General features: G+C 51.8%; 1 protein-coding gene across 3 annotated transcripts; it reads right to left on the reverse strand.

Annotated features, from left to right (window-relative positions):
• Nucleotides 1–4,077: 4,077 nt before the first annotated feature.
• ELF5 (E74 like ETS transcription factor 5) lies at nucleotides 4,078–27,084 on the reverse strand. Of its 3 annotated transcripts, none has more exons than XM_036426693.2 (7): nucleotides 26,949–27,084; nucleotides 19,919–20,043; nucleotides 11,173–11,406; nucleotides 9,112–9,159; nucleotides 6,770–6,844; nucleotides 5,637–5,832; nucleotides 4,078–4,903 (listed from the first exon to the last, which is right to left on the reverse strand). In XM_036426693.2, the coding sequence occupies exons 2-7, from the start codon at nucleotides 20,037–20,039 to the stop codon at nucleotides 4,807–4,809; spliced, it is 771 nt and encodes a 256-aa protein (XP_036282586.1). In that variant the 5' UTR covers nucleotides 20,040–20,043; nucleotides 26,949–27,084; the 3' UTR covers nucleotides 4,078–4,806. The 3 variants fall into 3 exon arrangements, with proteins under 3 accessions (XP_036282586.1, XP_045434068.1, XP_045434069.1); XM_045578112.1 differs by lacking the exon at nucleotides 26,949–27,084 and adding an exon at nucleotides 24,723–25,133; XM_045578113.1 differs by lacking the exon at nucleotides 26,949–27,084 and adding an exon at nucleotides 24,812–25,063.
• Between the last annotated feature and the right edge of the window lie 102 nt (nucleotides 27,085–27,186).

A 27,186-nucleotide genomic window follows, 5' to 3' on the forward strand; every position in this document is an offset into this window, starting at 1 on the left:
GCCAAACGAGTTAGGGCTAATTATATCCCTTTTAAGTGACATTAAGATACATGCTACCCATGGTGATGGCTAGCCAGCAACGATGGCAAAGTGCAAGAATGCAAGAAAAAGAAACCTCCAGTTTTTCCTTTCTCAGGAAATTGGGATGACAATTGCACAGGTGTGTTTCAAGCCTTTACTTTTATTGTGCTCACCGACATTGGCCAAAGCAAGTCATATGGCTAAGCCCAAAGTCAAAGGGTGAGGAAGTGTACTCTACCCATGGAGCTGATTGCATGTGTGTGCGTGTATGTGTGTGTGTGTGTGTGTGTGTGCACGTGTGTGAACATATCTGAAGAATTTAGCACAGACTCCCCTCCCGTCAGTTTTCCACAATACCAGAAACTTCACTGGTCATCACTCTCTTCATTGCTATTACTTCCCTTCTTAGCTATTACTTACTCTGCTTAGGTTTTACAATATATTGAAAGTCATAGTTACTGCAGACCCAGCCTGGTAAAATCTGCCCCCTCCTGGGCTGAGATGACTGTGGCTGGAGCAAAACGCAGCCTTGCTGCCTGGGCTTTTACACACGTGACCGCCAACCCTAAGCAGGCCCTCAGCACTGTGTGTAAGTCAGTCTCCCCGTCCTCAGCAAGCCCTCCACTGTCCCCCCACTCCCCAAGGTGGACAGAGCAACTCTCCAAGCTCTTCCTCCACCTGAATCCCCAGCGCCACATGCTCTTCTCTCCTTCCCGTTGACAGGTGAGCTGTGCTCCCTCCCCAGGTCAGACCACACAGCACCGTCCTCTGCCTCCTGCCTCCTCGGGAGTTACCCCTGCCCTCTCTCGCATCGCCAGTTCTTCCCTTCTTTCTGTATCAGCCCTCTTGGTGTGCAGACCTGCTGTTACAAGTCTCCTCAGATCTGCTCTTCATCTCCCAGGCCTCTCCTGTTATTGCCCTCTTTATTCTGCCCCCTTTACTGAAAAAATACCTGAACAGAGTTGCCTTTACTTTGCTGTCTCCACCATCTTCTCTCCTAGTAACACAGGGACGTTTGCTATGGAAAGCCCCATGGTCATCCTTTTTACGAAGGGGATATGTATTTTCTCATTTGACTGTTTGCTAAGCGAACTTGGTATTTTCTGTTGTTTTTAGTCATTTCTTTGTATTGCTTGCTTAAAGTCTAATTTGAAACAGTCCTTTGTATTTTCTGTTCTTGGATGAATTGGCTTATGAAACTATCTACGTAAAACCCTCATTTTAAAGGGCAGCGTGGGCTGAATGGTGGCCCCCAAAGGACATGTCCATGTCCCAACGTCCGGAACCTATGAAGGCCACCTTCTTTGGAAAAAGGGTCTTTGCAGGGGTCCCGAGATGAGGTGGGCCCTAAATCCAATGATAAGCGTCCTTCTCAGAGAGCAAAGGGGAGGCGGAGGGGCGGGCCGTATAGAGAGGGAGGCTGAGATCGGAGCTTTAGCCACAAGCTACAGAACATCTGGAGCCCCCAGGAGCTGGAATAGGCCGGAAGGCCCATCCCTAGAGCCCGTGGTGGGAGCCTGGCTCTGCCAACACCAGACTTACAGCTTCCAGAACTGTGAGAAAATAAATTTCTAGGTTTTTAAAATAATTTTTAAAAGATTTTAAAATTGATTTTTGAGAGAGGAAGGGAGAAGGAGGAAAGAGTGAGACATCGGTGTGAAACCAAAACACTGATTGGCTGCCTCCTGCATGTCTCCTACCGGGCATTGAGCCCACAACCTCGGCATGTACCCTGACCAGGAATCGAATCAGCAACCCCTTCAGTGCACCAGACGACGCCCAACTAACTAAGCCACACTGGCCAGGGCAATTTCTGTTGTTTTTAAGCCACCAAATTTGGTGAATTGTCTTGGGCAGCCTTAGGACACTTAACACAAAAAGGATGCAGGTTTAATGGTTCTATAAAGTGACAACTTCTTGAGTAGCAGAGGGATTCATTGTTTTAATTCTCTGAGTTGCCTGATGCCCCCTCTGGGGCTAGGACTTGATTCTCTGTTGCTCCCCAGTCCTGTTCAATGCTGCCTGCTCTGCGCCCACCCTAGTCCCTGCCGTCCCCTGAGCTGCTTGGTTCTGCCAAGCTCTTTGCCTGAAAGCTCCCATTGCCCCTCTTGTTACTCAAGTTCCATTTCCTGGACACGCTCAACCGGGCTGTGGGCTCTGAGCCAGTGCATTAATAAGGTACCTACCTTTTTAGATGGCCGGGGCATGGGTCCCAAATTAAACATGTACAAGCGTTCTGGATGCGTGAAACAAACACAAACAAACCAGCCACAGTAGTGCAAGAGCAAGGCTGGGAGGCGGAGGCAGGCGGTGCCTGGAGACTCTGCCCAAAGTGACAGCTCCACTTAGCTCCAGACACCGAGAAACCAGTGCTGCCAGATCTGATTTTTTTTTTTTTAAGAAATGGGAAAACTGGATTTTTCTGTAAATCTCCTGATTGGTAATCAAGGAAACTAATTCATAGGAAGACAGAACAAAAATCTGAAAATCTGAACAAGCAAAGGAGTTTTTGTGTTTGTGTGCATAGCTCTAGGCCTCACTGGCCCATGCGTTTATTTGTTTGTGTGCTTTTTTTGTTTTGTTTGTTTTTAATCCTCAATCAAGGATATTTTTCCTTTGATTTTTAGAGAGAGTGGAAGGGAGAGGGAAAGACAGAAAGAAATATGGATGTGAGAGAAACACATGGATTGGTTGCCTCCTGCAAACGCCCTGACCAGGACCTGGGCCAGGGAGAAGCCTGCAACTGAGGTACATGCCCTTAACTGGAATCGAACCTGGGACCCTTTGGTCCACAGGCCGACGTTCTATCCACTGAGCCCTACTGCCTAGGGCTGTTTTTTGAGGGGACCTCTGTCTTATGGAGGTAGGATTACTCCAAGTATTTCTTGCCTATCTAAGGGCAACCTTAAAAATCCCCATCTCCTGAGCTAGGCAACGGAAGGGTCATCAGAGGTTTAGCCTGCCAGGGCTTTGCTGGGTATGTCCCGCTGAAGTTAACAAACAGAGACAGTTCAACATGTTAAATATTTTATTCACATTGTGTACAAACTATATCCAACTGGGAAACACAGGAGTCCAAAAATAGATTATTTTACAGCAGTTCACATTTTTTAAAAACAAGCTCCTTTTTATTTTTTAAGCCTCACCTGAGGATATGCTGGGAGAGAGAGAGAGAGAGAGAGAGAGAGAGAGAGAGAGAGAGAGAGAGAGAGAGAGAGACAGACATGTATTGGTTGCCTCCCTTATGTGCCCTGACCAGGGATCGAACTGGTGGCCTTTAGGTGCACAGGACAACACTCAACTAACTGAGCCACCCTGGCTGGGCTCAAACACGTTACTTTTGAAGTTAAACTCTAAGCATGGGGTCCTCAGCGCAGGACTGGGGTGCAGTGGCTCGCCCGGTGAAGCTCCCTGCTCTGGTGACGTAGACATCCCGGCCGAGCCTCTAGTTGGAGACCACTCGTGGCTTACCCACCAGTGACCGATGAGCCCGTCAGTGCACACTGTAACCTGTGAACATGTAGGTGCCGGCTTTGCCAAGGTAATATGTTTTAGGTACACAGGTAAGCTTGAGTACATATCAGGTAGGAGGGCAGAACAAAAGAGACTCACAATTTCATTGGCCATGACTGAGCTGTCGGGACATTTCCATTGGGCACGGACAGAATCAACGAACTACGATTTCATCAGGTTGACAGCTTGAGTTGTAGAAATAGCCGTGATTTGGGAATTGAAGCAAGTGCCTTTGCCTGTCCAATGACACCCTCTCCTAGGCCCCCCTCCACCCAAGCAGGAGAAGAGGGGGAATAAACTCAGCAAGAATGAAGAACAGCCAGAACCGGTTTGGCTCAGTGGATAGAGCGTCGGCCTGCGGACTGAAAGGTCCCAGGTTCGATTCCGGTCTAGGGCATGTACCTTGTTTGCGGGCATATCCCCAGTGGGGGGTGTGCAGGAGGCAGCTGATCGATGTTTCTCTCTCATCGATGTTTCTAGCTCTCTATCCCTCTCTCTTCCTCTCTGTAAAAAATCAATAAAATATAGTTAAAAAAAAAAAAGAAAAGAATGAAGAACATATGAATGTGTCTCATGGTAAGTGTGTTATTATTGGGTCAGGATGGCCGTGGGAGTGCAGGTGAGCGGCCACAAAGATGTGTTGGTTGAGAAACTCCTGTTAACCTACGCTCAGCCCAGTGGTGTGCCAGCTGGATGGCTTAGCCCTCTGACTAATTAAGAAGCTTTTCTATGGAATTTTATTTTAACGAAGCAAAGCCTACAGTATGTTTGTCTTAGCACACGTCACCCCTTCCTGTTACATTAACCACGAACGAATCACTGCTTCCCTTCGAGAGCTGCTGCAGCTAAGTGTGTGCACACGTTGGGGATGGGAGCACACGTTGGGGATGGGAGCACTGGGTGGTGGGTCAAGGCAGAGCTGGGTCCTTTCCTCTGAGCTGCACCTGGGCCCTGGCTGCTGAGGCTCAGCCCTCTCCACTTAAGGAAGCAATGTTTGCTCAAAGTATCAGGAAAGATCTCCCCCCCCCCCTTCCCTTGGGTTAAAAAAAAACAGCAGCGGTATTTGTTAAGGGTTGCTGCCATCACCCGCGAGTAGACAACAACAACTCTGAATGCAAATGTAAGCCGAGACGCGGAGAAACTTTATCAGCACGTTTGCACGGTTAAAAAGCAAACAAACCAAAAGCCGAAAACCAAGACTTTCAAACGTCTGTGGCGATCTGAGCGTTTGAAAACAGAAATCCACTCGCAGGAGCCAGCCGAGGGAGCCCATCATAGCTTGTCTTCCTGCCACCCGTGTGCGTTTCTTCCGAATTTGTACACCAGCCTTCGGTCGACCCGTTCCAGGATTCCCGTTTTGTAGTAATACCTGAGAAAGACAGCAGGCGGGAGACGGGGGGAGGGCTTGCACCCCAGGCCAGCGCCGGAACATCAACACCCTCTCCCCATTCTTCTCCGGTGACGAGGCCCGGCTTTGGTTACCCTGGTATTTTCACACCCCGTTCTCAGCTTACATCAATCCTTTCCCAGACACCTCGAGGACGGAACCTCCCACATTCCGCTCCCAACGTGTTCTGTGTGTGTGTGTGTGTGTATGAGTGTGTGTATGTGTGTGTGTGTGTGTATGAGTGTGTGTGTATGTGTGTTTATATATATGTGTATATGTGAGTATATGTGTGCATTTGTGTGTGCGCGCACGTATATGTGTGTGCATGTGTGTATATGTGTGTGTGTATGTGTGTATGTGTGTGTATGAGTGTGTGTGTGTGGTGTGTGTGTTTGTATATATATATATGTGTGTATGTGTGTGCGCGCGCACGTGCATATATATGTGTGCATGTGAGTATGTGTGTGTGTGTGTGTGTGTGTGTGTGTGTGTGTGATGGCCGGATTCATTCACAGTGATTCCTGGGAACACTGCCAAGAAGGAAAAGGTCCATTTACGAACCGTAATCCCACCTGGAACTAAGAAGTGGAGTGTTGTGTCATGACCTTTCGATTACCAAGAAGAAGAAAAAAAGCTGTGGAAACTCGGTGCCGTTCGGGGCCGGCCCCTTTATGTCACCGCCTGAGGCTCGGGGCATCGAGTGCCCTTAACTCACCTCAGAGCCCTGCTCAGCTTCTCGTACGTCATCCTGTCGTTTTTCTTCCTCTGTCCCCACATCTTGGCCAGGGCTTCTGACTTCACCACCCGAAAAATGCCCTGCTCCCGGTCCTCCCACTCCAGGATGCCGCAGTTTTCCTCCGGAGACAGGAGCAGGTCACGCACAAACTCCCAGAGGTGAGAACTCTGGAGACCTTTGGGAGGAAAGGAAGTTACTGGATTTTTAAATTTTTTTAATTTTAAGGGGAGAGTTGTGGCATTTCTCAGGAACCCATGAGAATACCAGAATTACTGCTTTGTGGGGTTAGGATGGAACATCGCCGAGCTGGGAAGGGAAGCGTCTGTCTCAAAACAGACATCTGGGGACGCATTGACGGGCAGTGGCCTTCCCCTGCTCTGTAGCACACGGGGTCATTCTCAGGGAATTCATGAAATGGCTGTCAAACAATCTTCTCATGCTTTCAGACAGGCAGAGGGCTGTATTAAGCCCCCACAGCCACAGCTGTCCGGGTGGCCCAACCCCACAATGAGATTTTTCACAAAAAGCTGGTATTTCCCTTGCTCCACTGCCTTGTGGCTTCGGCTGGTTCCGGAGTCCAGCTGGGATCGCGGCGTGGACTGCCCCCTTCCTAGCTCTGCCATCGCAATCTCTCTCGTCACCTGGAGACTGGGATCATAAGAGTGCCCACTTCGTAGTGGAGGTTAGAGGGTTAGGATTTAATACAGATCAAGTGGCCGGAACCAAGCTCAGCAGGTGGGCGGCCCCGGGTAGGTCTGTCTCAGTTCTGGGAAAGGCTAACAGGACTGCCAACTCCTGGTGCTTTTTTCTGCTGCTGTCCCTGACCACTTCGGGGCAAAGACCCCCTCTCTCCTCCCCATAGACCAGACAGATAAACTTTTCTTCTTCGTGGTTAGAAATTGTCTCTACTTCCTCATTTCCCAAGAGAAAAAGAAAGAAATGTGAGTTTGACAGCATTCATCAAAATCGTTGTCAACGTCTTGACCAACTTGTAGGTGGGCAATGACTGGTCCTGTGTAGACAGGCAGTTTCAAATCTGATGAGACTGGGTGACCTTAACTCGTGAGTGGTTTTAAGACGTTAGAAATGGGCAGGGGCATCTCTACACTTACTCGTTCGACTGTGACCGTGACTGTGACAGTCTTGACTTTTGATGCCGCTTGTTTTCAGGCAGCTGGGTTCAGCATCTGGAACAGAAGGAGTCACAGCTGTAGGAAGGAATGTAGAGGCCACATGCAGACCTCACGTCACACCCCAGTAGGCAAATGGATTGAACCCCTCTTAGGGAGGAGACACCATGCTGGGTGCTTTGGGGGTGATTAGTAGGTGGGGGTGGGGGAGTGGGGGGAGAGGGTGCAAAGATGCCAAAGACTCAGTATTTGTTTTTCAGGAGAGTTTGCACCCAACACTGGGGACCTGCTCTGTGCCAGGTCTGGGCTCTGTGCTGGGGATACAAGAGCGAATGAGACGGACTTGGTCCCTGATCCTGTGGGATTTAAGGACTAGTGGCCAAGGGAAAACATAGATGGAACAAACAAATTCCCCCCCCCCCCCCTTTTTTTAAGGGTTGTGACAGAACTCTTAATTGGATAGAGGGCTAAGGTGGAGAAAAGGAGGTAATTTAGATGGTGTGGCCCAGGAGGGTCTGGTGAAAAGGAGACATTTTCTCTGAGAGAGAAAGATGAGAAGGAGCAGGATGGAGGAGGGATCGGGTGCTCGGGCTGCCGGCAGGTCACGTAGGGCCTTCTTTGCAGAACTTGCTATTTTATTCATAGAGTAAAGCGAAGACTTGGGAGTTCAACAAGATCCCCATTTTAAGAAGATCCCTCTGGCTGGTAAATGGAGAATAGACGGGAAGAGGAACACAGGTGAAAGCAAAGAGACCAGTGCCTAGCTCAGGGCTTGGCACACAGTAGGTGTTCCATAGATGTTTATCGAATGAATGAATGAAAGAAAAGAGGAAGAGATGGATGAGGAAGCAAAGCAATTCAGAGCTTCAGATTAGACACACACCTGTGTCATCTGTCGCCTTCTAACTTTGTCACCTCACCCTACTAAGCATTTGTTTCCGCCCCTGTGAAAAGCCTATGGTACTAGCACTTGCCTTACAGGGTTTTAGGAAAGAAGAGACAATGTCTATGAAGATTCTAGCACAAGGTTTGGCTCACAGTAAGCTTCCAGTAAAAGCTAGCTGTTATTGTCAGTATTATTGTACCAGCTCCAGTTGTGACTAGTTATATATTCAAGTATACAGTATATTCTAAAGAACTTAGGGGACACAGTATTCCTCCCTAGCCCCTCCTCCTCTTATGCTGTGAGGAAGGCAGGCTGACAAATAGACACCCCTTTATAAGTGGAGAATCTGACCCCGAGAATGGGTCGGTCATGTCAAGCTCACTGCTGCTTAGCTACGACGGCAGAGGCCTGCCCTGGACTTAGACTCAGGAATGGCCCCTGGGCCTCAGTGGGCTCAGTTCTTCTAGGGGCTACGCCTGGATTGGGCTGGGTGGTGAAAGCTGGGGCCTGCATCCCTCGCCCAATGGCTGCAAATGGTGAGAAGGGACTCCACCAGAGCCAGGGAGCTCTGTGGGGGCTTTGTTCACAGGGAATGCAGAGCTGCTCTTTGAGGGCTCTGGGCTCCGTGGGGGTACCGGGTGCCTGCCTAAGCTACAGCACGTAGAGCATGCACCTGGCTGCCGCACTCAAACTGAATAAAAACTCCTTCATCAGCCAGGTCATCTGAATCCTGGGGTGACTGCTTGGGACTTAAAGAAGGAAAAATAAATCATGAGAAACGATCTGTCCACCCGCCCCTCCGCTTGCACCTCCCTGGAGTCACCATGTGTCCTGTCTTTTTGCAGATGATTGAACTGAAGTCAGAGCCCGGATTCTGATCCCCAGGCCAGAGCCTTAGCATGGGCTCAGCAACTAATAGCAATCACCACTGTCACCATCGTTATCTTCATCTTAAAAAAAAAAAACCAAAGCTACAAAATTCTCTTTCCTGAACCTCCATCTGCAAGAGCGAAACAGCGAGGGCTAAATTTCAGAATGAACCAGGCCATCCAAGGTCCTCCATCTCCTTATCATTCTACACTCGGCCTGCTAAGTGAGCTCAGATTCCTGGTAGATGCGCTCAACCACAGCCGCTAGTCATTAAGTTAGTCATTAGGATGGTTGTTGCTTGCGGACACCAGTTTTAGAGCATCTATGCCACTGGCGTAGGCCGGTTACTCTGGATGCACCGTTTCTGGATCTTATGCACCATGTTCAGACAGGGGAACTGAGTCTGGGGCAGACTAGGAAGTCACAGGCCCCAACCTCAGGCTCTGTCCACCACATTTCCCCCTGCCATCTCCTAGCCTGGCATTACTTCAGGCCATTCCCTCTCAGGGTGGTCCCGAAAGAATGATCAAACCTCTGCCCAACAGCAGCTGCAGCCTGAGCTACTCACAGTCTTTGATGGCCTTGGACTCTTCAACATCGTTAAGGAAGGAGCAACCTGGGAAGGAAAGAGCAAAGCACAGCTCATATTATGCAATCCTGCTTTCCCCTGGCCAGGCCCGGAGAGACACGAGGAAGAAGGGGAGGGATTGTGTCCTCTGTGGTGTGGTTTCATTTCAGCAGGGAGCTTGGAGACCACCTGGTTTTTACAAGGCCACGTGCAGCCCCCCCACTGAGAGCTTTTTTTCATTTACGAAGGCAACTGGCACAGGGAGGGCACACTGGTGACTGTGTTGCTAGTGCCGCTCTCTGATTGGTTCTGGTCAGCCACGTGCCTCAGCTCACTCTGCCCAATGGGCTGCTGAGACCAGAGTGGGGCTGCTGAGGGGCTGCTCCTCCACCCTCCACCCTGCCGCCTGCTGACTTCGCCTGCCCGTGACCTGTGACCCATGTTGCATGTTTCCGGGCCCTGAAGTCCTCCTGAACCGACTGAGCCAGGACCACGTGGGGTCCCGGAGCTCCCTTCAGCTTCTTTTCTGTCAGAGAACATTTGTTTTGTGTCCTTGTCTGCCAGCCCTAATCTACAGGGTAAGATAAGGCTTAAACCAGGTAATAAGCAGTTCTCCCTATAAATTACTATCCAAAATGGAGACATTTTTGAGTGTGAAACAGCATAATAGTAAGTTTTCCAGGATAACAGGTGAAAACTATGTACCCTGGGCAGACTAGGATGGGGGGTAGAGGTCAGTCACGGTGCATCATATATTCCTTTCCTTTAAAAAAAAAATGTTTTATTGTTTTTTTTTGTTTTGTTTTGTTTTGTTTTGTTTTTTTTACAGAAAGGAAGAGAGAGGGATAGAGAGCTAGAAACATTGATGAGCGAGAAACATCGATCTGCTGCCTCCTGCGCACTCCCTACCGGGGATGTGCCCACAATCAAAGTACATGCCCTTAATTGGAATCGAACCTGGGATCCCTTAGTCCTCAGGCTGATGCTCCATCCACTGAGCCACACCAGTTAGGGTGCATCATATATTTCAACACACAGTAACACTCCTGTTTGAGGAGCATTGAAGGAGGGGTGCACCATCCATCATACGGATGAGGCCGAGGACATCCAGAGAGTCCGATGGCTCACGGAGGTGGAACTGTGGTGAGATTAGGATTGAGACCTTCTGATCGCAAAGCCCGGGCTTTGTGCTGACTTTCCAGGAATCAGTCCCTTTTGCTGCGTGACCTCAGAGGAGCAGCATCACTGTGCGGGACCTCCGCTCCTTTATCTGCGACCCGGGGACACAGAGTTACATGTTCCCCCAACACCCATCCGCCTGCGGAGCAGGTTGGTGCAGTGAATCATGTGCCGGGAGCCACCTGTGAGCTGTTTGGTCCTGGACCATGAGGAACGGGTTCAAATAAAACAACCGTCCGGCTTCTCCGGAAACGGAAGGAGAAGGGTCTAGTTAGTTTTCTTCTCTTTCTGTGTCATGAAAGGTCCAGCAGAAACCTCGCTGTGTCCACCCTTTCTAGCTGCCAATCTTTTTTTTTTTTTTTAAATATAAATATATTTTTATTGGTTTCAGAAAGGAAGGGAGAGGGAAGGCAATAGAAGCATCAATGACGAGAGAGAATCATTGACTGGCTGCCTCCTGCACGCCCCCTACTGGCGATCAAGCCTGGGCATGTGACCTGTGACGGGAACCATGACCTCCTGGCTCATAGGTCACCATTCATAGGTTGAGCCACGCCCACCAGGCTATAGCTGCCAATCTTTATGAACATAATACTTTATCTTGTATAGCCTGGGTGGTCCCTGAATGCTATTTTCATTTTTTTCTTTTAAAAAACGTACCCAACTTGCTTGCTTGCATCCTCCTCCCTTTTACCTACAACCTCCGATCCTGGCATTCCAGAGCTCCCAGTTTCCGAGAGGCTTTGGTTGACAGGATTTGGAGGAATGGAAGTGCCAGTGAGGGAAGCTTTGTGGTGGGAGTCCCATGGCAGGGAGGGACCCGGGCGGGTCCTGTGGTCCCAGCCTCGGCCCCTTCCGAGGCCCCGCCCCCCAGACACCAACCTTGGGAGCGGATGTTCTGGAGGATGAAGTACAGGTACTCGCCGCAGACGCCCCCCGCCTCCACAAACTCCTCCTGGGTCATGCTGCACAGCTGCAGGCCGTTCACGTTGAAGTGGCAGAAGGAGATGCAGTTGATGTCCAGCTTGTACTGGTCGCAGCAGAACTGGATCCAATCCCAGACGTGGCGCTTCGTCCAGTACTCGGGGTGGACGGACGTCCAGTAGGCGTCGCAGGCTGCACCGGGGGAGAGAGAGAAGTGAGGGACGGTGTCCTGGGGAGATCTTGGGAAGGCCCCTGGTTACATTAGCATCTTCATCCCTTGCCCATGAGCTGAAAGGGACTCCAGCCATGGAGGCGGGGCGGGGGGGGGGGTCTGCTGGGACCCAGGCCAGCTCCTATTCCGCAGTAAAAACCAGAGGGGACTGGACCCTAAGGGGGGACAGTAGGGCAGAAGAGGGAGTGATGGGGGCATGGTGACCTGGGAGTGTCCAGGCCTAGTTTGGTGCCTAGAAAGAGGGGAGTTAGACGAGAAGGGGAGAACGAGGCCCTGCCGTGATTCCATGTCAGACGACATGGTGTCAAGATCACAGGCTTTGGAGCCTGACAGGCCCGATTCAAATCCTGGTTCTGTCGCTTTCCACTGGGGCCAGGCCCATAGACACATAAGCCTTGTGCCCACATCTATGAGGTAAGGATATGGGCCCAGCACACAGGGTTGTTCACAGTGGGGTAACATGTACAGGCTGTATGGCACATAGAAACCGATTCATTTGTTCAACAGTCACTAAATGCCTCTGCATGCCGGGCACCCCTTGAGGTGATTGGATTCTCTCTGCCCTTCTGGGCGGTTGCCAGCACTCCCGCCTGGTTTGTGCTCTGCCTCTGGCCACTTGGAGGTAGGGGCCCAGGGCCGGTGAGACGTGGCCCAGAGACCCACAGACCGTGGGTCTCCATAACAGACTTCTCTGGAGGAAAAGGAGTAGGGTGGGCATGGGGGAGGGAGGGAATTGGTTGCAGTGTTGTATTTGTGGCTTTGGGGTATTTTAAAGAAATCCTATCCCCAAACCAGTGCCTCTTCCCTCCTTCAGAGGATCCCTGTACACAGCCAGGCAGACTGGGCACCATCCCCTCTGGGAGGCGGGAAGCGGCTGTGCCTGGCCTGGGTGCAATGCCAGGAGAAGCAGAAAGGGTGGCTGACACAGGATATGGAAGGGGTGAGGTAGCAGGTACAGGGTCAGGCTCTTGGACATAAACAATGCTTGCAATCGCCACAGTACTCATCCGTGCGTTCTTCATTCCATAAACCTGCCTGGGCTTCCTCACTGGTAAGATGGGGACCATGGCAGCGCCTGCATCCTAGGCTGTTCTGTGGCTTAGATGAGTGAATCTACAGAAGAGCCCTTGGGACGGAGCCTGGGAGGTTTTCATGCCTCTAGTAAGGTGACTCTTGAACACCTGCTGTAGCAAAGCAAGACCTTGCGGGGGAAGCGGTCACGGTAAAGAATATTTGGTCCCTGTCCCCTGGGAGGTCACCGATGAGGAAGCTGAGGACTTTCCTGAGACCCCACAGCCAGTGTGTGGCGGAGCTGGGGTGTGAACTCCGGTCTGAACTTGAAAGCCATTCCTCTTCCCATCCCATCACCCTAGTCCTCAGAGGCTCCGCGCAGAGAAGAGATGAAGCAGAGAGAAAGGGAGGAGGCAGTCGGAGGGCCAGAGAGAATAAGAAGGCCCGAGGAGAGAGGAGGGGAGAGAGGACAGCATTGCTGATGGCCCAGGGCGTGGGGACGACAGAAAGGGTCGCTCACGAGTTAGTCTGCAGAGCTAATGGCAGGAGGCTGGCTGATCCCCCCTTTAAGTGCCGCGTTGGCTGCCACTGTCCCCAGGGGAGCCCTGGAGCCTCGAACCCGAGGCAGAGGATGGGTTCTCTGCCCGGTGAGGTGTACCGCTCCCTGACACTCCATGCCAGCTTCTCAAGTTCCTCAGATCTGCCCAAATAAGTAGGATTGGGCACTTCAGAAGACGGAAATGGAAGCTCCCCTTAGAGCTCCGAGTCCTTCCAGAAATGGACTTTCCTCTCCTAGAGTGGATGGAGTGGCAGTCAAACTTAATAAATTTATTTTAATTTATTTATCATTTTTCATCTGAACTTGGTGTGTACGTGGCTCAAAGGCTCCATACCCTGCCAAGTGGCTGAGGCCGATGTCACTGCTGCTTGCTGCGGTGGGGAGAGCGAGGGGCCTGTTGGCACCGCCGCTCTGGCCCCCTGGCCAGTGGGGGGCGCCTGGTGGCCAGCAGGGCCTCCCGGGACAATGGTGTGGCCACCCTCTGTGTGCTTTCTGCCTGCTGATTTCTGACTTGAGCAAACTTAAGACAGGCCCTTTGCTTCCCTGGTGTTCTGACGAGAGAGCTTTCCGAGCCTGACACTCTCCTAGCCCTGGTCCCACTGAGAGCGGACAGAGGGGTGGCGGGGCCTGCAGGTGGAGGGCACAGCTTGCTGCTGCTTTTCGTGGAAAGGGTTCTCTGAGCCTCCCCCTGCTCCCCTCCTCGCCTCCGCCCCCCTCACTATTTTCTTTGGCGCTTGGAGAGGGCTATGTTTTTTCTGGAAGCCAAGCGAGAGGGTTCAGAGAAATGCCTGGGTGGGTGGGTGGGTGGGTGGGCACTGACACCGGGAGGTGTTGCTGGCAGGGCTCCCTCCCCAGTTCTCCCCGGCACCCTGCCACAGAGCAGGCTTTGTATGCTGCTGGGCCTGGAGGGCAGCCAGGACAGGCACAGCCCGGAGCGGTGAGGAAAAGGCCTCTTCTCGGGACATGGGCGCTTCTGGGCCACGGGGTGCCTCGCGGTCCTGTCTTGGCAATGCCAAGGCTGCAGTGGTGAGGCTGGCAGGGGTGAGGAGGCCCCGCTGCTCCTAAGTTGCCTCCTGCTCAGCATCTTCCACACGCACTTCCCCTGCTCAGGACGAGGTCCACGTGTGCCTTCTTCTATTCCCTGCTCCTCCTCAGGACCACAGCGCACGCCCCCTGCCCCCTCTCAGCCAGGCTTCCCTCCCTCTCAGCCCCTCAGGTGCCCTTCTCATTCGGATACAGCCCCCTCGCTCTCTCTTCAGACCATTGGGAGCCCCAGGAGGCGGGGCCCCCTCTGCTTGGCTCACCCAGCATCTGAAGTGTGGGGCCCGGCCTCGCCCACCGTGGGCGCTCAGGGAGGGTACCTGACGGGCCGAAGGACCAGTGATTATTGCCTCCGCTCCCTGGTGAGGACACTGAGGTTCGGGGAGGGTGGATGGCTTGAACAAAGCCTCACAGCTGGTCAGGAAGGGCGTTAGGCCCCAGCTAACTCTCCTCTCCTGAGATGTGGGAATTCTGCATCCTATCACTCTGGCTGAGGAGGACCAAGTTGCATACACATCTTGAAGTCTAACTAAAAAGGATTTGGATGACGGCAGGAATTACATATATAATATAGGTTTGAAAAATCAGAAAAAGGGCGGAGAGACTGGTGATGACACTATTTGCAACCCCAGAGAAGGACCTGAAGCAGACACTTTGCCCTTTGGTTACTTGGAAGAGATAAACTCAGGGCCAAAATAAATAAATAAATAAAATAAAATAAAATAGAATTAAATAAAAAAAGGTAATACACTCACAGGACTCACAGGGCAAGCTATCTTTAGTAAGTTGTATCGTTTGAAAATAAAAAGTGTTTTCCTTCACGTTTCTGCCATTCATAAATATAATCTACACTCTTTGGAGAAGCTGAGGCCCTTTGTGTACATCCACTGGTTGAAGACAAATGGCATCCATTGCCCGGTAGACTTCATCCAGATGTCCGTGGCCACTGCTGAGCCGCTGAGCAGCAGGCTGGCCGGCTCCTTTGAAGTCAGAGGCGGTCAGGAAAAAGAGCTCGGGACGTAAAAGGGACAATCCTGGAGGAATTCCGAGCAGGGATGCGGTAGCCTGGGATGCACATGCATTTAGGAGGAGAACTCAAGCTTTCCCAGCCGGGCGGGCACACTCAGATGCCCACAGGGCCAGCAGGTCATGTCCATGCCTGAGGGGGCCCACATGGGGATGCTGAGACTTGCCATGGGCCCGCTCCTCCACTGGGAATGCTGCCCTGTGCCCTTCCCACATGGACATTTTGGAGCCAATTTTCTTGGAGCCTCACTTGAAACAAAAATTTGGGGAGAGATTTTGACTCTTTTTAAAAAAATTACAACAAAATAGATATGCCTCAGAATGCCAAATCTGTGTATTGCAAAGTAGTGTGAGCTTAGAGATATGGAGATATCCTCTGCCGGAGAACTTGTCCTTTCTCCTCTGCTGATGGGGGAGCATGGGCAGGAAAGTTTGTGAAGCTACGTGAACCTGTGGACTCTGGTTCCCACCGTCCACTCTAGGCTTCTGCCAACTGACCTGGAGAGAAAGGGGGACCATTGGGAGGTGTGGGATGCGGGTGTGGAGTCACCCAGCCTGGGCTGTGGAGAAGGCCCTTCCTGATGTGCATTCCTGGCTTTTCAACTTCTCAGCTGTGCAATCCCGACAAAATTTCCTAACCTCTCTGGACCCAGCTTCCTTCAGCTGTCATGAGGAATAACAATAGCGCCCACCTCTTAGGGAGTTTGCTGGGAAAAGGAAAAGACACGAGGAATATCAAGAACTTGGCTGTGTTCCTCCGGACAATAGGAGGCTTTTGCTATGTCGCCTGTGATTCGTTGTTATTTTGGGACATTTGTTCCCAGGGAAAAAAGACCTTCCCTACAGGGCCTCCATCTCGCTGAGGGACAACAGAACAAAGTGAGCCCAGGGACCGGCGACGGGGAGCCAGCCAGCCAGCCAGCCCAGGTCAGAGAGGCCGAGGTAGCCGGCTGGACCACAATTAGCATGATTTACGAGCGCAGGGAGCTGGGGAAGTTCCTTGCCCGGAGCAGCCGGTGAGTGAACTGGGCAGCTTGGGCACCATCAATTGCGGCTTTGTCACGGAGAGGAAGGACCTTCTGAGGCGCAACCTGAAAAGACAAATTGCTTCCAGGTTTCCTCCCAGAGCGGGTCTAGCCGCATCCAATAGCCCTTCTTGGCTCTGTTTCTGAGCCAGTGGAGCGATTTAGAGGAGGAGATAAAACAAAAACAACAAACAAACCAACAAACAAAAACAACAACAACAACAACAAACCACACCTGGGCAGTGTAAGGAACTGGATGGAGAAGAGAGAAGAAGGCATGGCTGGGTATCAGCGAAGGGCTGTGGTCGGAGGTAGGTGTGGAATTAGGAGGGGACGGGAAACGCCAAGCCCTGGGTGGTCCTGGGCCCAAGGCCGCCCAGAAGGCTCAGATTTGTGTAGGATAGGGGAGCAGTGGCAAACGTGAGGCCTCCTTCTGGGGATGTCCTGGGGTGTCCAGTCATTTTGTATTTATTTATCTGCTTTTGATTTAGAAACCATTGCTCTTTCTTTCCCAGGCACTCTTAGATTTCTATGCCCAGCACATGGATCTTGCTTAGAAAAGCCCACGTGGAACCCAAAAGCCTCCCACCCTGGTCACCTGGATGCCGATAGCACAGATCCGTGGGTTTTGCACTTTCTTCGCAGTTCTTCTTCAGAAAGACCCTCCCATTGGGGAATCGTAGCTAATACGTTTGTGGAGCACTTCGTGTGCCAATTACTGCTATACTCTGAGTTTTCTCATGCTGTCCTCAGCACAGGGCTGCGAGGTCCTAGATCCGTGGTCAGCAAACTGCTGACTCGCGAGCCACATGCGGGTCTTTGGCCCCTTGAGTGTAGCTCCTCCACAAAATACCACGGCCTGGGTGAGTCTATGCTGAAGACGTGGGGTTAGAAGAAGTTTAAGTGTAAAAAATGTGGCTCTCAAAAAAAATTTCAATCGTTGTACTGTTGATATCTGGCTCTGTTGACAAATGAGTTTGCTGACCACTGCCCTAGATCACACCACCCTTTTACAAAGCAAATGAGGAAAGTAAGGCACGGAAGGGTGAGGTCCTTTCTCCAGGTCACACAGGAGTCAGAGGCAGAGCTAAATAAGGTCATAGAGGTCTCTTACAGCCCCTGCAGCCACGCCCTGATAACCATTGCGCCATACCGTCTTCGGAATGAAAGCACGGCAGCCTTGCTGGAGGGTGGGGATGGAGAGGAAGGAGCTGGAGGCTGGTCTTCTCAGCTGTCACCCCAGGTTGCCAAGGGGCCTCCCAGGAACCCCCAGAGCTGCCTAACCCAGAAACCTCTGCTGCAGAGTGCAGTCCAGATTCCAAAGCAAAGGGCACAACGTATGCAGGTGTGGCCACCTTGGCAATCAGGGGAGAGAGAGTGCGTGTGCATGTGTGCGCACTTGTGCATGTGTGCATGTGTGTATGTGTGTATGTGTGTGTATGTAGGTTGAGGATGGAGCTCTAGCCTGCAGGGGTGAGACCACGAGACTTCATGACGCCTTAGATGCTTGGCCACTGGAACTTGATTGGAGACCTGACCTTTTGAGCATACCATCTGCTTGGAAAATATTTGCAGCATCCCTTTGATAACATTTTCCAGTATCTGTAATTCTTTTCTTCTAAGCGCTGAAGGGAGGGCCAGGGTGAGTTCATGAATTTCTAAGTATTTTGCAATCGGACTGTCCCATCCCAGCATGCAGTGCAGCGACGCCAGAAGTCCTTCTTCAAAGAGCAGGTCACCTTTGGGGTTATCGCCCACCCTGCTGCCCTCTGCTAGGGCCATGCGAGGACGCTGGGAGAGCAGCTGGCTTCCCGGCTGGGTTGAACGCCCCTCCCTGCCCTCTTATGGACGCCATTGGTCTGCTGGGCACTCCATTTCTCTCTCCCTTCAGCCTCAACGCATCTAGGCTGTCGGAGATTCCGCATTGGAGAGGTGGAAACTGGGGTTGCTTTTGTTCAACATAAAAAATGAAGCGAGGAGAGAGAACGCTGTGCTCCCCTGAGCCAGGAGCCGCCGTTGGCTGGTTTGGCTGCGGTGAGCGCCTACCCAGTGCCAGGGGCTGTGCTACCCACTTGCTGGGTGGAATCTGCTGTCCCCATCCTCCCAGCTATAAGAGGCAGGTGCTGTTCCAGCTGGAGTACGATGTTAGAGAAAATCTGCCCGAGGCCACGGGCTGTGGAGTGGCAGAATCTAACAGAAAGCTGCCCCCGGGACAAGTCTAAATTCAAGATGAACTTCCCGTGAGCAGGAGATGACTCTGGGCATGAAAAGTCTGCAGAGCCGTGTCCAGAGGTGGAGCCTCTCGGGGGGGGGGGGGGGGGGGGGGGGGTTTGTGCAGACACTCACACCCATGTGGCATCTCTCTGGGTGAGAACACGACGGAAGCAGCCCCGGGCCCTCCTCCCACCGAGGTGACCCACCCAGCGCCAGGCGCTCATGGGGATCCCCAGCCTCGGCCTGTGGGAGGTCAGAGCCATTCCACTGAGACCGCAGCCAGCCGGCTGCTCCCTCAGGGAACATCAGGAAGTTGGGTGGCTGCTGGGGGCTGTTTCATTTCCACTGGCCCCCGGCCTCGGCGGCCTCCTTTCTGTTCTCTCAACGGGTGACAGAGGACGAAGGCTACATCTGCGATCCTGCCTGATGCAGGAATCAGAGAAGCTTCTGGAAGGGATCTTAGAAATGACCCGGTCCAATGCCTCATTGCATGATGGGAATGAAGACATGGAGACAATTGTTCTGAAGAAACCTCAGACAGGAGAGAGCTGAGGCAATATCTAAAATTGCTGGGTTTTAGCAGCACTGGCAATCCTACTGGTGATCACTTAGGCTAACTCTTTTTTTTTTTTTAATTGCAGTAAAATATTCATAATGTAAAATCTACCATTTTTTGAGTGAACAGCTTAATGGCATTAAATACATCACCACTCTCCATCTCTAGAACCTTTTCATCCTCCCTAACTGAATGGAACCCTTCATTTTTAAACAACCACGTGTGCTTATCATGTGCCCAACCACGTCCCATACACAGCCCTCTCTGTGAGCTAGGCATCCTTACAACTCCATTTTACAGATGAGAAAACTGAGGCTTGAGAGGCAAAGGTGGTGCCTGGCTCTGATGCCTACAGAAGCAGCTGCTGAGACATTGGTGATTGCAGAACAGGCAGGAAGAGGGACCTCCAGGAGGACAGGTCAGCGATACACGTGGATGAGACAAGGACAGGACCTGGCCTGCCACCATGCCACGTGTGGGGAGGGGACAGCGCCTTGGAAGCCTTCATTTTCCTCCTTCAGATGTAGCCTCTTCACCAAGTATTGAGGGGAGAAAATCCAACACATTGCTCAGCGTCTTTCTGGGAAACCAGGTGCCTCTTAGGCCCAAAGGAGAATTGCGATATGTATTTGAATGAATCAGGTTCAAAGGCAATTACCTGGACCCTGCAGGCGAGGGTGCAAGATGTCTTGGGTGAGCTTGTGCGCCTGGGGCAGGGGTTGGGAGTGGGTGCAGGGCTGACTTAGGTAGGTAAGTGCCTCCAGGCTGTCTATGCAGCCCTGGCGCCTGGCCCGGTATTATCACCCCCATTTTTACTTGATAGCAAAATGAGGCTCCAAGAGGTGAAGTGGGCAGGTCGTTGTGAGGTTCCAGGGCTTTCCTTCCTTCCACTCAGGCCTCTCCTGGTCCCCTGCCATGGACACTGGTGAGAGGGGGCATTTCCAGGCCCCTCGCATGGTCTTGTCACCAGCCCAGGCCAGCACCAGCTCCTGCCCCCCCAGCCCATCCCAACTCAGATGGACCTCCCCAGGTGTGCCTACCTGTCTGGTGTTCAAAGGCAGGATAGTACTCCTCATTGCTGAACAGGTCAGTCCAGGACATCAGGGGGTCGCAGAAGGACGCGTTGGGCAGGAAGGTGCTGTGTGTCACTGAGTCCAACATCACCCTGCAACGGCAGGAGAGGCTGTGAGGAGGCGTGATGGCTGGAAGCCACAGCAGGCCCCAGCAGGCCCCGGTGGCTTAACAATGACAGCAAAGACTCACATCTGGGGATCTCCTGGGAGCCAGGGCCTCCTCCACGTGCTTTCCACGACTGATCCTTGCCACATCCCAGGAGGTTTGAACATCTATCCCCGTTTCTAGATGAGGAAATTGAGGCAGAAGGATGGAGACAATTGCCCGTAGATCTTGGCCCATAAGTGGCAAAACTGGGATTTGAGGATGGAAACTCTTATTAGCCAATACTGCCTCTTTCGATACTTTTCCTATTCACTCACGTCTGACCTCTGAACTCTGGCTTAGAATGTCTAACAATGTGTTTCTGAAAACAGGGCCAGAGTTGCTCTCAATGAGCATACCCACACACCCTTATCTACAATTCTGAAATCCCAGAGCTCTGACCAAAAGTGTGTGTGTGTGTGTGTGTGTGTGTGTGTGTGTGTCTTTGGTAAAACATTTCTGAGCAAAAATCAAACAAACAAACAAACAAAAAAACCAGTTCTGAATTGATTTTATGTAGTTTTATATACTGTTACATAAATGTTACACCTATATGGATATAAACTATACACTATGCATATACAGACTATGTATAAAAATTATACAGTATAGAGATATATAAATGATATATATGCTATACACTGAGTGGCCAGATTATTATGATCTCTGAATGCATAATAATCTGGCCACTCAATGTGTGTGTGCATATATATATATATATATATATATATATATATATACATGGAGTCTGTGTCACGGATGAGGAGGGGACTCTCTGACATTCCAGCTAACGTGCCCACACCACCCACGTGAGCTGGCAGGGGGTGGAGTCTGAGCGACAACTCGGGTTTGTGTATGTGACGTCAAGACATGATAGCTATGCTCACGTCCCTGCTCACACTGGCAGAGAGGCCCTGGGGAGAGGGGTCTGGTTGAGGCTGGGGTGGGCCTGGGGCCCCCCACTTTCATGCACTCTTGCCCCTCAGTCTCATTTTTCGAGTTTCTCTTTGCTGCTTCCCATTTCCCAACAATTCAGACAAAAAAGGATTCATACTTGGTGGGTTAAAAATATATGCTGGCCCCACTTCTCTTTTCTTCTATGGAAGTAATGTTGATGAGATATGGGGGTCCCACCCCCATTTGGCAAAGGGGACCCTGCAGCTCAGGACCACACAGCTGGTAAGTGTCAGAGCAGACACTGAGCTCTGGGTCTCCGGGAATTTTAAGGTGGGCAGGAGCTTGTCAGTCATCTAGTCCCTGTTTCCTGACGCTAGTCACGTGCCTCCCATCACCATAATTTACTTAACCCATTCAACAAAAACCCTTTTTTGTTTGAACATAAACACGTTTATTTAAAAGGAAAACTTGACATCACCATTATCCACAAAAAGTCAGTATTTCCGAACATACGTAAAAATGAAGACATGAGCACTCAAATAAAAACTGTCCATCCATGCACCACTGAGTCAGAGGTTAGAAAGTGCAACTGGCAGGCTCAATCCAGCTCCCCTCCTGCTTTTGAACGGCCTGCGCTAAAAATGATTTGACATTTTTAAATGGTTACATATTAAAGGGCCGTGTAGGAACTTACACAATAGCTTGGATTTTGCCTGTTGGCCCACCGATCCTGCCAGAGGTACTCTTTGCCTCTTTATGTGAGAGCCTTGGACCAGATTTGCCTCCTGTAGGAGCCCTGAGTGCTGGAAAGTGCTGAGTCAGAGCATCGCTCCCCTCGCTCTGTCATCCATAGCTGAGAAAGCTAAGGCCCAGGGAGCTTGTGGCGCTTGCTTCAGGCCACAGAGCCAGATGGTGGCAATGTGACATTGCATGCAGAGAGTTCTTAAGTTTTCTGATTCTCGGCTCTCGGCCCATCAGCTTCCCTTTCTGAAAACAGTCATGTTGACCTCAGGTACATCTCACACATTTTTATGTATCAAGTAGGACCTCCGGACTGAGAGGGGCAGGGGTTGTGTGACTCCAGAACCAAAGACCAGTTCTTTGGGGGCATTGGCAAATCTATGATCATCATCCTTATCCTCATTCCCATCATCAAATGTTCAGGAGAACCCTGCTCCTGACATAGATAAGCAACCAAGTTCAAAGTCTCACATGCAGATCCCTTTCAGAGCCATCCACAAAGAGTCGCCAGGCCCCACGGGGAATCTCCTTCCTGAGGCCCACAGAGGGTTAACGCTGCAGGCGGATTATCGTGTTCATGGATCTCCCCCGGGGGAGCTGTATCAAACAGAGGTCAAGGATGCTTGCGTTTGGACCTGATTTTCCCACGGACTGGCTGGTTTTATGCCCTGAACGGGAGGCAGGCTGAGAAGGGGTAGGGATAGGAGGTTATGAGAGAGGAAAGAGTCCCTGGACCCCGAAGCCCCTTCCATTTCCTGGAACTCACACCGAGGAATTCCCCTAAGTGAGGGCTCAAGGGAAAAAGGCCCCCTGCCTTTCTGGGCCAGATGCGCAGAACACCGAGGAAGAGGATGGCACACCTCTGACCTGACTTCATGGTGGGCGCGGAAAAAGGCCGGGTGGGCTGGGAGAAAGGATGGGTGGGCTCGGAGAAGGGATGGGTGGGCTCGGAGAAGGGACGAGTGCCCTCCATGTAGAAGAACATAGAAAACCATCCCCAGGTCTGCAAAGTCAGTTAGAAACCCTCCAGCTACAAGACAGGGCAGTAGGAGTGAGTGCTCCATCTGCACCTGCTAAACAGCTCTCAAAAGTCGATTGTTAAATCAGTTGAGTCATATAAAAATTAGGAATGTGCTTGATCAACAGGATATTTACCTTCTTTAAGGATCCCTTCCCTCCCCCTCTCCGTCCCCCCCCCCCCCGCCTTATACTAGTCCACTCACTTGCCTGTAATTTCCCTAGTTTTTAATTTTTAATTTTTATTTTATTTTGTTGGGTTTTTTTACAGAGAGGAAGAGAGAGGGATAGAGAGTTAGAAACATCAATGAGACAGAATCATCCATCAGCTGCCTCCTGCACCCTCCCCCCGCCAACGGGGATATGCCCGCAACCAAGGTAACGAATATGCCCTGATCGGAATCAAACCTGGGACCCCTCAGTCCGCAGGCTGACGCTCTAGCCACTGAGCGAAACCGGTTTCGGCTTCCCTAGTTTTGGACACAGGGCTGATTCCCTTCGGTAATCCCTTCTGTGGCCAATGACATCCTTTAAGTTCCCATAAAGGGCTCCCTCCCGTGAACACGGTGCTGCTTTTCTTCTGTAACCCTTGCTTCCTTTTGGGGAAAGCGCCTTTATAAAAGCAGCAGACGCTGTTTGCTTTAGGAGAGGGTTTCATTCACTCTGGGCTCCCCACTAAAGGCCTTGGCCCCTTAGCCCGCGTGCCCCAGGTGTGAGTTGAGGAATAATGGCTGCTTTGTACCCAGTTGCTCAGCTTCTCAGGCCTCTGGGGTCCTTGCAGTAATTGAGCATTTAGCTCTTAAGATTTCTTTTTTGTTTTTTTGTTTTTTGTTTTTAAGAATTTTTAAAATCCTCATTTTAGTATATGTTTATTGATTTTACTGAGAGAGAGAGAGAGAGGAAGAGAGAGAGAGAGAGAGAGAGAGAGAGAGAGAGAGAGAGAGAGAAACATCAATGAGAGAGAGAAACATTGATCAGTTGCCTCCCATGCACACCTGACTAAGGATAGAACCCACAACCTACACATGTACCCTGATGGGGAATCGAACCCACATTTTGGAGCCCCATTTCTCAGCGAGGACACTGAGGCTCAGCAACAGGGAGGCCCTGGCTTGAAGGTAGCCCATACATCCCCAACAGGGGGTGACAATTGACCTGAGAGGGGAAATATTTGGTCCTTGGGGGAAAGTATCAAAAAATCTTAGATGTTATCATTTTTCATGAGCCTCCAAAGACCACGGCATACTAAGGACTTACAGCATTTCTATGGTATCAACATTTCATGGAGGGGGAGACAATTAAGAAAAATTATCTCAAAAAGCTCCTTCGTGGGGGCAATAACAGAAAACCCCCCCACAAGGTTGAGCAGCATTGGGTTAGACTCAGAGTCAGCGGCACTACAGGAAGGGGTCTGCAGGGCGGGTCCGGGCCTGCTGTTCTGGCCACACGTGTTGATTCTCCGAGAGGCTGGCTGCCCTGTGATCTTGGACAGAGCACTGGGCGGGGAGTCACCATTATGCCTCCTGCTCCTCTCCCAGCCTCAGGTCCCCACCTGCTGCATGAGCACACTGAGGAGGCAGACTCCACGCTGGGCCCTGGCTCCGTGGTTTCTTCAGGCACCCACCTGACCGGGCCAGCACTCAAACACATGCCCGCACTCACAGGTGCCTAGATGGGGGCTGTATTTCAGCCAAGCGAGCTCATCCGACTACCACCCACAGAGGCTACACGTTTATCCCCCTGTTCCTCTTCTCCCTTTCCTCCTGCGCCCACTGCCTCCAGCAGTGCATCCAGGGTGTTGTTGGCCTGGGTAGCCGGACCCATGGGCACTCTGGCCCCTCACCCACTGCCATCAAAAGACCCACAGCGGTGAGCGTCCGTCTCCCCCACATGTTGTCCCCACGCTAGCTGCCTAGTGAGTCGAGAAGGTTCAAACACAATCCACACCAGGAAGGCTGGCGGGTGAGGTACCTTTCACTGTGAGACCTCGAAGGCACGGAGGCTGGAGTCCCCGTGGACTCCAGGGGCTTCCTCGCCCTCCTAGGAGCCGGCTCACTCACCACGTGCAGCCAGGGAGGGTCCGAGCAGCCAGAGGGACCGGCCTGTGGGCTCCTTGCCCTGCAAGAGCCAGGGGCAGCAGCAGCGGCCGCGGCAGGTGTGGTGCCCATGGCCTGCGCACCCAGCACCTCTGCCCAGCCTTCCGGAGCGAGAGGGGACGGGGCAAACCACCCAGCCCTGGCCAGTTTGTCTGAGGAGGAAAATTCCTGCCTGACCCTGGCAGAGATCAGCAACTTCACTCTGGGCGTGGGACCAAAAAATTTTACCCAATTAAGCATCGACGCATTGGCTGTATATGCACCGAAGCATCACCGGGCAGAACCAGGCCATCGGGATCTAACCCCTGGAAAAGAGGGCCACTGAGGGCCTTCGTGGATCCCATCTTCTGAGCAGTCTCATTGGGAAGCAACATTTGTTCCTTCTGCAATGCTCCAGTGAGACCCGAGTGTCCATTTCCCACTCCTCGGACGCCCCTACAAAGGCACCCGTGAAGGGAGACCCAATGGACTGTGTCGACACTTTCTATAAAGGAGGGAGGGTGGGGTGCTTGAGTGTTTGTTCTTCTGGGAGAAACCAGAGCTCCTGGGAACTGCCTTGCTGACGTCTTGCCAAGCGAGCCCTCATTTTCCTCCGCTCTGCTCAGGGTGTTCGCTGGTGGGCTTGTTTTTGATTGTTTTTGTGAAGGTGCGGCACAGACCCACAGAAAGGCTGCAGTATGGTTTACAGGGGGCTCCCATGGGACGCTCGTCGGTTTTGGATTAAACCGATGGAGGGGAAGGGAGGTCCATCTTACCTCTGTCCCCACAAGCAAAGAACCCTGGCCCAAAGGATTTTCGTTTCATACGAGGGGTTGGCGCACAAAAAGCCACGACCCTCTCTGAGCTCATCTCTAAAACGGGGATTTTAACCTGGGGTCCTCAGGCTTTCCTGAGGATTTCATTAAATCAGTTAAATATGCAGAGGACACAACATATATATATTCATTCTCTGGGCACAACACATACATTCATTTCCGAGGGGCAGGGGGGGAGGGGTCAGTCTTCATCAATGTTATTCGGGGGGCTTGTGAGAAAAGAAGACACCAAACTGTGCACACTCCTGCGGAGACCACTCTGAGTCACGAAAAACATTATCTCGGAGAACACGAGGACACCGAGCTAAGCCTTCACTCAGCGCCGCCAACCGCCCCTCTCTGCGGGGCCTCTAGACTAAGGTGACCAGACGTCCCGATTTTTAACAATTTGTCCCACAGCGTTTTAAAAAAAGTCCGGATTATTGGAAAGAATCTAACACGCGAAGCTGTCTCCATAAAGCACGTTAACTGCTCGGGCCCCAGTTTCCCCATCTGTAGAACAAAGAGGTTGTGCCTAAGGGTCTCTGACATCCTAAGAATTTGTAAAATTCTTAGCCCAGTCCCCTGTGGGTCCCCAGCCTTCCTTGAAGAGAAGGGAGCTTGTGCCACCAGCGGCTGCCAGCAGGGGGCGGACGAACAAGAACCCTCCCACACCGCAGAGTCTGAAGAGGTCTGGAAAGACAGTGGAAAAACCCTAACCACTGCTTTTCTGGAAAGACTCTCTCTAGACGAAGGTGGCGTGAGAGGGGGAAAATGGGTTTCTTTAAAGTTCTTTCTTACATATGAATTCCTGAAAGAAAAAGAAAAAGAAAAAAAGGAATTCCCCAAATTGTAATAAGGCAGCTTATTTCCTCTGTATCAAGAGGGAACTATGAGCCGGCCAATGGGGAAAGGAGGAGTTGGGACAGGGGTGCGGTGGGCTCTCCTTGAAGCGGGATATTTTTTTGGGGGGTAAAACCCAACCTTCCTTCCTAAAGGTAGCGAGTGCCTGTCTGCCTTCTCGTGATTCCCCTTGGTATAGTCAAGTGAATGCGGGGGCTGTGGAGGAGGGAGTGGGTGGCTCCACAGCCTGTGGGGGCAGAAGTGTATCCCCCGCTACCCCCCTACAAGCAGTGAAATCCCAGTCACCCAGCTCTCGGGAGGCACTGTGACGCATGGCACCCTCAGGGGGGCTGGCAACCTGGAGCTGGAGACCCACCAACCGCCCCGGGGCCCTCCAGCCCCAGCCTCTCAGCCCTGACACCCCTTTACAATTCATCCAACAAAAGCAAAGAAAGGGTGCTTACGTGAGGACAGCGCTGACTGGGTCCCAAGAGGAGGCTCTCCAGGCAGGAGAAGGCAGGTGCTTCCAGCACCAGCGCCCGGTGGAAATAAAGGCACCTGTAGCCTTGTGATATAAGTAACACCTACAGACAGGTCCGTTTGGTTTTTCAGGTTTACGCACAGCCCCTTTGATGACGGTGACATACGGTGTGACACGGCTCCTTGGGAGGGGGCGGGTGCGGGCGGGAGGGGGGGGGGGAG

This window comes from Pipistrellus kuhlii, unplaced genomic scaffold (assembly GCF_014108245.1).
Source record: "Pipistrellus kuhlii isolate mPipKuh1 unplaced genomic scaffold, mPipKuh1.p scaffold_m20_p_9, whole genome shotgun sequence".
Taxonomy (NCBI): domain Eukaryota; kingdom Metazoa; phylum Chordata; class Mammalia; order Chiroptera; family Vespertilionidae; genus Pipistrellus; species Pipistrellus kuhlii.

Excerpts from the sequence above, each read along its gene's own strand:
- ELF5 (XM_045578112.1), bottom strand. The coding sequence starts at position 25,087 with ATGCTTAATTGGGTAAAATTTTTTGGTCCCACGCCCAGAGTGAAGTTG. Across the intron at positions 11,407-19,918 it reads TGCCTTTGAACACCAGACAG|CCTGCGACGCCTACTGGACG; the intron begins GTAGGCACACCT and ends CCCCCGGTGCAG. Across the intron at positions 6,845-9,111 it reads GTCCAAGGCCATCAAAGACT|ATGCTGAACCCAGCTGCCTG; the intron begins GTGAGTAGCTCA and ends CTTCTGTTCCAG.